The 10,644-nt window shown below is 40.8% G+C and overlaps 1 protein-coding gene across 1 annotated transcript in view; it reads right to left on the bottom strand.

Moving 5' to 3' along the window:
• Nucleotides 1-10,644, bottom strand: part of CHN1 (chimerin 1) — a 171,327-nt gene that overhangs the window by 132,167 nt on the left and 28,516 nt on the right. Inside the window, exon 2 of the mRNA XM_006020804.3 lies at nucleotides 4,443-4,481. Within this exon, the coding sequence (XP_006020866.1) occupies nucleotides 4,443-4,481 (39 nt within the window). The remainder of the gene's footprint in view (nucleotides 1-4,442; nucleotides 4,482-10,644) is intronic.

Here is a 10,644-nt window from a genome sequence, read left to right on the forward strand (position 1 = left end):
GGTATCAGAATCTACATGCTTTGTTGTAGAGCTTCATTAAAGGCTTAATCTAATAATTTTTTTACGTATATCAACGAATGCTGGAAAGATGTTCTGAAGAGGACATCCTCCTCAAACACTGTGCTCCTTTTGTTCTTTGCCAGCCAGGAGTCTGGTTTGTTAAATTACAAAAAAATGGTTCCTTCCTGTGACAGTGCACCTTGGGGCGCCTGCACTTGAAGGGCAGAGTCAGGCAGCTGCCCAATGCCTGAAGGCAGCAGCCATTTTGAGAACCAGGTATATAAAGGCTGCAGTTTGCTGCTGCCAGCCCATACAGAAACACTGCTGCAGCAGAAACATGTGGAGGTAAGGGCAAGAGCATATGGGGATGGCTAGGAGGTTCTTGGTTCTGCACATGACCTAAAACTGCACCCTGCCAGTAGTGCAGGAGTCCCCAGAAAAAGTCATGCCAGTTACCGGCCCGGTAAAAGGCGGGTTGGGGTGCCTTAACTCCTAGCCCCCGCAATTTGGTGGGTACGAGGGCCAGGAACGGCTACGGCCACCTCAGGGGTGGAAGACCCCAGGAGAGGAGTGGGGCCAGGCACAGCTGCAGCCACCTGAGCCCACAGGGGAGGAAGACCCCAGAGGCCCCTGGTTGGGGATAGTTGCATGGCCCTGGAGAAGGGGGGCCCATTGTGTAGTCTGAGAGAGGGCAGTTGGGAAGGTCCAGAGAGGGCAGGGATGTAGGTGGCCCTGCATGAAGGGGGCTGGGTAGGGCTGACTGGGAGCAAGCCTGAAGGGCAGCACAAGGGCCAGCCCTGGGAGTAGTTGATTGTGGGGATGATGAGAAGACCCCAGGGTGGAGTGTGGTGTAGAGGCCCTAGTGTGGGCATAGTCCCATGTGTGGGGAAGAGGCCAAGGCATGTTTGTGGATGCCTGAAGCTGTAGTTTGGGCCAGAGGCTGAGTGGTGGGGAGGGGAGGGGAGAGGGGGAGGCTCAACCAAAGAGAGTCAGGGGTGAGTCCAGACCCTGGTAAGTCCTCCACCACAAGGAGGCCAATTGTGGGTCGAAAGAAAGACCTAAAGGGACAGCGCAATACCTGCTGCTCCAGGGAGGAAGTGAGGATCCCTGTGAGACCCAGGAGCACGAGTTGTGGTGTGAGGGAACATCGTGTGTGTGTGTGTGTGTGTGTGTGTGTGTGTGTGTGTGTGTGTGTGTGTGTGTGTGTGTGTGTGTGTGTGTGTGTGTGTGTGTGTGTGTGTGTGTGTGTGTCATCTGCGAGGTTTGGGATGCAGTACAGGGGTGGTTGGGGCTGCATACATAGGCCCAGGAGAACACGGCCGCCAAAGGGCAGCCTCCCGCCTCATTAAGACACCAATTATTAAACAACAAGGCATGGCAAGATAGAGAGGTGGGTGGTTAGCCCAGAAACAGGTGGGCAGGCCAACTTCTGACTGGCCCTGGGAAGGCCCCCTGTTGCACCTACCCTGTTCCTCTAATTTCTGCATGAAGAACAAAGCTGTTTGGCTACAGTTTCTTTCCTGAAATCATTGGCAGAGAAGTTAAACATTACATTCCTCTTCATCCACCAAGACAGACTGAAGCACAAACAAAGTCTGCAGTTGTGTGTACTTAATTTTCATCATGGAGGAATGAAAAATATATTTTATGTAACTACAAATGGTGTGTGCGCCTTCACCTCTTGGCATGCTGTAAAGTAAGCTTTGCTGATTATAAAGGTTGAACATCTCTGTAACAGAATATGGCACAAAAGAAAATGAACAAAAAAGCAGCATTCATTGAGTTCACAGAAGATACAATACTGTGATTCATTATTCATACTTACAACTAAAAGCAAAACAGCCTATTTGGTAATGAATGCTACATGAACTGCAGTTATGAGTAATAATGTTTAATATTAAAGATAGAGTGTATACCAATTTTATCTGTTAGCTCTCATCTGCAAGGAAAAAGCTTGCTCCAGATCAGATCACTGTATTGAAAAGACTTAATATTAAAGTGACTGGTTTGGTGTATGACAAACTACTGAAGTTACAGATTATAATTCAAAAGCCACAAACAAGGTTGGCTACTGGCTTGGCATATGACAAAGCTTCACAAGTAGACTAAGGTTCCAATCATTACAATTATATGACAGCAGTTGCAGGGGCTGGAGACTGTTATACACATTCAGTTCCCTGAAATGTATCCATCTGAAGACAGCCAGGATATATCTTTGGCTTTTTATTTATTTATTTTGCTCCCCATTTATATTTTCATTTATTTCAACTATTTAAAGTAAGTATCAAAAGATTATGTTGTAACTAGAATTTTGAGGAACACACAGTATTGCCAAAACTAATGATTTTGTTATGAGTCTTGTAATTTTTAGTGCCTTACTAGAGGGGTCAGGTCTGCAGACAAGTACAATAAAATCTCTGTTATCCGGCACGAATAGGGAATGGGGGATGCCGGGTTTCTAAAAATGCTGTTCACCTGAGGCTGGCAGTTTTCAGCCAGATGTGGAGTGGGGGGGAGGGAGGGGAATTGGTGGCTGCTGCACTCAGAGCAGCTGCAGTGCAGGGTGGCGGCCGCTGCAGTGTGCAAAATTTCCACACACCCCCGACCGAAATTCCACTTAATTGAGTGTTCCGGTTACTCAAATGCCAAATAACAGGGATTTTACTGTAATTACTAACTTTTGTAAGTTTCCTATCAGCCCTCATGGTTGTACTCAAAAGGTTCAGAAAGCAAATAAAAAAAAAAATCAAAATTGTTGTTTTTAGATTTATTTTAGGGGATTTTTTTTGACAGACTCCTGATTTTTTGAAAGCTGGATTATGGAAACACTGCTGGAACCAACAACTAACTTCTGCAGGACCCATGGACACTGAAAATGCCTGCTTCATGAGAGGTGGACATTTATAAACTCATATTTAAAACCTACGTTTTGAGAACAATCCTAGTTCAGTAGAACAGAGACTAGATTATCTAAAAAAAGTATTTTCCAATCTCATTTTTATAGATCTATTACATGTTTTCAGTGAATAAGCATTCTATTTTTTATCTCTATAATATTTAGGATCTTCTCATACTTAAAAATATCTGTTAAAAACTTTGTTGAAAATGCAGATAAATAATTAAAAAAGAAGTACACATTCCAAGACATGCAGACACGCTGAAATAGCTACATTCTCTTCGATGCTGGATCCTAAGTCCTAACCTAGAGGTAAACTCTTTTCCTGCGTTGTGTTGCTTGCATAGGTCTTGACAACAGATGTTAAAAAGTTCAAAAACAGGTTTAGAAATGTAGACTTGGAGGGCTGGGCATTTTAAAAGTAACTGTACGTAAAATCTGCTGTTAAAGGAAGTCCTATTTTTTTTCCTCATTACTCCCCACCTTATAATGTCTACAGCCTTCCTCTTAATACATATAGACAAGGAAATAAAAGATACAGGTGAGGCATCTTTAGAATAGTTTTATATCTCATTTTACACTTCTCTTATTCATTCATCTGGGTCTAGCAAAGCCTATTCTAGAGCTCTGCTGAGAGAGGTGGTGCTGCTTCTTAGAGGATTTCTATTTTTCCTTGAAGGAAGAAAACCAAAACATTTTAAAATTCTCTATGAGAATTTCCATGTCCAGTTTTGGGCAACCCACTTCAAGAAACATGAGGCTGAATTAGAAAGAGTCCCTCAGAGTGCATTCAAAATGATTAGAGGTCTAAGAAATATGACTTATGAGGAAACGTTGGAAGAACTGGGATTATTTATTCAGGAGAACAGAAGACTGAGGGAAGATTTGATAATATTTTTCAAATACATGAAGCGTGGCTACAGAGAGGGTGGTGATGAACACTTCTCTCTGGCCACAGGGAGAAGACAAGGAGTAATGGTCTTAAATTGTAGGAAGGGGAATTCAGGTTGGAAGCCCAGGCTATCCAGCAGCCAAGCAGGTGAGATGGTTGGTGGGCTGCCAAAACCTCACTGGGTTCTAAGAGAACATGAGTGAAGCAGGACTAATTCTGTCAATTCTGAGATAGTATTTCACATGCATTTTTCTGATCAAGCCTAGTTTCAAGTCCTGGGACACACGTGATTAAATTACATGGGTCCTAAAATTTCCCATGTGACAACAGGTTTGTAATGGATATGGCCTGCCAGATTCTTGCATTTGGATATTCCCCCTAACGTTAATTGGGTCACTCAAGTTAGCAAATTTTCTAGAATCCAGTCTTTGAATTATGTGTGCGCACTTGGTCTCTGGCATCGAGGAGTGCAGTTATCACCAAACAATGATATATCCTGTTACGTGCTATTCATTCCACTAATGCACAGTGTTTCCTGAGCTCATATCTTGATGAAAAAATATATATTTTAATTGTTTTAAAAACACCAGACATGAAAGTTTTTCATATTAGACTTTTATCAGACTTTTTTTTTTTAAAGACTGGAATACTTACAGTAAGATTTCCATACAGGCGGTCTGTATTCATCAGTATCTGAAAGAATAATGAAATTTATCTAAATATAGGTTTAATAATGTTCTAGAAGGTAAAAACAGTATTTGCATTCTTTTATAACAAGTATAAGCTCCAATTAGCAGAAGTTATCAGATGCCAATAGTAACAATGCCTTACTGATTTGCCTCCAACAGGACACCTAAAACCCCCTCAATTTAATTATCACTTGCTTTGGCACCTGTCACTAAAATAAATTGCTTTTCTAACTTACTGTCTTTTGACTTGCTGACAATTCATCAGGAGCTGTAAAATATCACAGCTGACAAAAGAAGACCAGATTTTGGCCTCCACTGTAGCTGTGGCAGACCACTGAATCATCTGTTCCTACCATTATTCCCTAAATATGATTCCTGCTCCTATCAAGTACCAAAGTGTCTCCTGCAAGAAGCTGAGTTCATCTCCCCTGGAAATGGATGGCAGTTACTGCCACTCTGTATGTTATAGGATATGACTGTTGTGAATTTAGCCAACCATGGTTGAGATTAGATACCCAGCTTCTGCTATATCCCAGGCTCTAGTAGGCAAATACCTGCTGGCACCAATACTGTCTAATGCATCAAAACACATCCGTAAGCTTTCACCTGTCACAAAGACATGTAGAGATATGACTATATTTAAGACCTATTCTATGAACCTTGTACTGTCAGATATCTGTCCTAGAGCATCCTTTATCCATATTTTTAGAAAGTCCACTGCTAAAATTAGGTTGGACAAATCTTGGTTTAGCATTCCCTTAAAGTATGAAACTATCTCCCTGCATATGTGCCGTAGCATTATTCCATCCCTCCTCATCCACAGACATTTCAAAACATTTCTAATTCAGGAACATTTTGTTTTTGCTGTTGTCAGCTATGCCCAGTAACTCTTCCACCTTAACCCCTCCATGTCATTTTATTTAGCTTTTTACAGTATATTTTGAGACATTTTAATTATTTCATAAGATGATATTGTAATTGTTTATCTAGTGCCTTAAGTGCTTTCATATTAAATCCCTTTATAAATATAATAATTACTAACAAATGATCATAGGTGTAAAATAAATGGTTCCCCAAAATTCCATTATCAAAATCCTCAAGAGGTCACACAGATGTGCCACCAACTCCTGGTTGTCTGCCAAGAGCCTTGCAACTGGAGGGAGGTCTTCAGCTGTCCACCCTATACTATATCAGTGAAAGAAAATCAGCAGCAACAGATGCAGAAATCGTTATTCATTGCTACTTTGATTTTTTTTATATTTTAATTTAAAATCGTGTTAGGAGATTCATTCCAGAAGCACTGGAACATGATCCCTCAGTGCTGTTCTGATGTCACGTGAAAAAAGGCAAAACCTGTGTGTAAAAATAACAGTTTTATATTCCCTGCTGAATATTATTACACTATTAGCTGTTTTTTTCTTGTGCTTACTGCTGCTTTAAAAGCAATGTATGTATTGGTTTGATTTACAAATGACTTAAATAAAGGACAGTATCTATATTATTTGTAAATTATGAGCTGACTCTTATGAAAATAAATGTATCTTGACAATCTAACCTCTCTGTGATTGCACCATGGCTATATTATCATTGCAACAAAGGGCAGTATGATTATAAAACTAAGCAGCAATATTTTTGCCAAACCAAAAAACAAAACAACCCCCCCTCAAAAAACCCCACCTTGTTAAAGTCAAACAAGAACCACGGAAACTTTCATATAGCAAACATTTATAATTCAGAAACTGGAAGGAATGATTTATGTTATGCAGCTGTGCACAAGTATTTTGTTTAAAAGTCTGTCTGCATGTTTTACTGCCTTAACATCGTCAGAATGCCCTAAGGCCATTTCACATTAGGGAATAAAAAAACCAAAGGTTATTTCTATTGTAATTTTAAAAAATGTTATCTGATATAAAATACTACAGAGCAAGCACAGGGCAATGATGATAGTGAAGCAGCGTTTTAAGTGTTCTTTTGAGTCTTTGAATACTGGTACTGTTATTATTTGATATAAACTACTTTGCCACAAAAAGGAAAAAAAAAGGTCCAAACATTATGTGGAAGTATTAGCATCCATTTAAAAATACTGATCGATATGGTCCTATTTTTTTAAAAATAATTAGTATTTTTGGATGCATTAACATTGTGATGCTTTTCTTTAAGGTTTTCATTTGAGAATCCAAAAATTAAAGCTAGAATCACTAACTGCTTTGGAAATTTAGGCCAGATGCAAACATACAGAAAATAAAAGGTGCTGCAAAACTGAATCCAAATTACAGGTTCCCATTAACATAGCAGTACTTTCTAGCTATCACTATAACCTCCCCACCAAATTTTACTGCAGCTCTAGTCTGTGTAATATCTGAGCTCTACCTCAAATGGTTTCTTGACAAAGTGGTAACTTATGCATAATATTTTTCCTCTACTCTATTTTCTAGTTAAATTTATATCCAGTTCATCTGAACATTGATTTTCTAAAGGCTTCACAATACTGCAGAGGAATATGCATGTAAAAAGCTCAGCGCTATGAATGCTTACTACTGCACAAATTCAAACTGAAAACAATAGGATTCTAGTGCTATATTCACTAATAAGTTTGTGAATAAGTTCTTCAGAATTGTGAATAATAAGTTTGTGAATAATATGTTTTTCAGAATTGTGCTTATATAGCAGCTTAGATGGATTAGCCTGACAGAGTATTTAGTTACTGTACCTTTAAAAACAGAAATGTTTCAGAAATAGGTTACCAATATCCCTTCTCCCCCAAGCCGTGATCACTTTTAAAGACTAAAAATTTTGCTGTGTTCAGAAACAAGATAAAAAGGCTGGCAGGTGGGTGTGCAAAAGTACTTCTTGAAATATAATAATGGGGTTTTGGAAAATACCTATCCTAAAGCCACAATGAAATCCAATAATTTGCCAGCCTGAACCAGATCAGTAAAAAACAGATGCTTTTTCAATAGTTGACCTAACCTTTTAAGCTCCTAAAAAGACCTGTCAGATATCTATAGAGTTAAATTACATACAGCAAAAAAACTCTTACACTGATATAGCACTTTTAATCTGAGACCCAAAGCAACTCACAATACAAGAGGAAAATACTGTAGGATACTTCTGTGTTAAAAGTATGAACAGAATGAGGATGAGCTGTCCACAGTAGCTTACTGCTACACTGGTCCAAGAGCAGAATCAGACCTGCACTGAAGATGAGTGCCACATCACAGACCCAGAGAACTGCATGTGCCATGAGAGAGGAGAAGTCTCAGCTCCACCCATTAGATCAAAAGAAAGCACAATTTCCACTCAGTTCCATTGTGAACATATAGCAGTTAAAAAGTCAGCAGACTCCAGCCATTCTCAACCTTCACAGAGACAATGGAAGCCACAAACTTAACAGATCATGCCTCAAAATCCTACACTTTCCCTTCAGTGGGCAAGGGAATTTATGTCTTGGGGTCCACAAACAAAACTAAACCCTTCTTTGGCCTCCACTTTGTTTTCCTTATAAACCACACTTTTTTTCTCATTTGCAACTCCTGAAATTTCCACTATCACACCTGAACCCCATCAATACCCAACACTATCTGCAAGCTGTGCTCTCCATCCTAGGCCAAGTACAGATGTTACACTTTTACTGGTATAAGTGACTGGAAACCAGTGTATGCCCATAATAGAAGATTGGCACACAAAACTGATCTATACCCAAAACAGAAGTTCAGCACACAGACTAGTTTAAAAATGGCAAAACCCAGGCTAAGGTTTGCCTCCCCCACAAAAGAGCAAATATGTGTTTTGTTTGCTACTGATCTAAACTATGCTGCTTACAGAAAACCATGCAACTTAAATCAATTCAGCCTCAGGCTTTTTGAATGTCTGTACCTAGCCTTAGCCTCATCTTAGTTCCACTACAAACTGTCTACCCATCACTCCACCTGCTCAGCACATAAACCCCACATCGTGTTATGTCTTCTTGCACATCCCTCAGTATCTGTCTCAACTCACTCTCAAGCCCCTTAGGAGTCTGGCTGTAGTCTCCTCGTATCTTCCCCTTGCTGCAATAGGGGCATAGACCCCATTATCTGCAAGGATGAAAGAAAGGCGCATGAGAAAATAACTTTACATGTGGCTTACTTGGCTTGAGGATCATTTTGCCTTCAGAAAAGGGAATCATTTCATAAAGGGATGGATTTTAGGAAAGCAAAAACAACACGGCTCATCCTCAGAATGACAGCAACTAAGAAATGATAAACTGACACCGATAGTAAGAAAAACAAACAAGCACTGACAAAATGGAGTCCTTTTTAGAGGCAGCCATTTACAAGAATTCAGATACAGATTGCAAGAGAGTATTTTAGTTGTTTCCTAGACACATAAATAACTAATTCTGACATTCAAATATAGTATTTCCTTTGCAATTTTCCTTTTTTTCTTTTCAATGCCACCTTTCCTTTATCTCCCTTATATAAAACTAGTCTAGCTTTAACACTTGCAAACTGAACACTTAAACTATATATATCTCAAAGCTGCTATCATTGCCTCAAACTGTTTATACTGCTTATCTCTGTGTATTCCTTTTATAGAAAGAATAAAATATTCATTTATGTATTTAGCAGAAAGAAACAAAACCATCTCACACCTCCCTACTGACAGTCAGCAGGCTCTGGGGTGGAACAGCAGCTGCTTAACCATGCACAACAACAGCAGCACCACTCGAGACCTGTGCATGAGGTGCGGTGGGGTTTCCTATTGCAAATTCCGTTTGACTTTTCTTTTAATACAGGTCATCTCCAGCAGCACTGTGCTCTGTAACACAATGCTGGGGATTGCTTTAAAAGAAATAATGCTACTTATTGACTGGCCAGCATGTTTCTCCAAAACCTGTTCTTTGGCAATATTATATCTAAGGAAAGACAGGACCTCCTCATTGGCTAACCTTGCAGATATCCAGATGGGCTGAAGCAAAAATAGTTAGGAAAAGAATTAAATGAAGATAAGTTTCTTACAACTTAAAGACAAAAGTACGGTTTGACTCCTAACTTAGAAGAGATGTAAGAAACCTTAAAACATTGCCGTGTGTTATGACCGGTTCACCAGCCAGTGCACATTGCCAGTGTTTTAAATGCTGTGGGCCTCTACCTTGCTTCTGTCTGCAACAACAAATGTCAACGTTTAAGTGCTGGAGAATGAAGGAACAGGACAAAGATGATATGCCTATTTGTAAACCCATGCTATGTTTACCATGGAATTCTACGTGCATTCAGAAAGTATTAGATCTACAATCAGAACAGGGCAAAGCACAATTGTTGCCTGTTCCTGTATGTGCATTAAGACTTTTGTCAAGAATTTTGGGCAGTGGAACACCCAGGAGAACCAACAACTGGCTAAAAGAGGCAGTTCTATTCTAATGCTCTGTTGAGTCTCTTCAGGAGCAAAAACTCCCTTGAGAACAGTGCAAGTTTCCTACTGGAAGGAGAGAGAAAAGATAAATCATACATTTGAGGCATCCCAAACATTATTCTGGAAGACATGTAAAAGACAGTACATCAAACAGAATATACCCTTGCTGCATACCCTGAAATATTAAAGGGGATTTTGGCAATGTTCCTATTGGCACACTAATGATTAAATATTTAGGCCTAAGTTCCATAGGTGACAAGTAAGCATGGCTGTCCAAATACAGACACTGTAAAAAGGTCCATCTTGCAGAGGATAGACTGAGGTGGGCAAAATACGGCCTGCAGGCCAGATGCCAGCCTGCGAGGCCATTCTATCTGGCCTGTGGGGACCCTAAAAAAAATTTAGAAAATTATTCTTTGCCCTTGGTTCCTGTCAAAATAACAGGAACCAAGGGCAGTAGGACCCATGGGAAGCCCCGGCGGGCTCCCACAACAGCACGGCCCCCCTCAGGCAGAAGCCCCAGCCAGGGCTCCTGGCCTGAGACCATGCGGCTGCCCTGCGCTGGAACCGCAGGTAAAGGGGGAAGGGTGGGGGGAAGGGCAGGGAAGGAGCCTGGGGAAAAGTGGCCCAGGGAAAAGCTGAGTGCAGGGGGAGGGAGGGGGGGGAAGTGGCACCTCCCCTGCCCCATGCCTGGCGCCCTGCACTGCAGGCACTTGTAGCCCGCATGGGACTGTCCGGAGCGGGCACAGGCAGGCCCGCGCGGGGCCGACGCC

Source organism: Alligator sinensis, unplaced genomic scaffold (genome assembly GCF_000455745.1).
Source record: "Alligator sinensis unplaced genomic scaffold, ASM45574v1 scaffold321_1, whole genome shotgun sequence".
NCBI lineage: Eukaryota > Metazoa > Chordata > Crocodylia > Alligatoridae > Alligator > Alligator sinensis.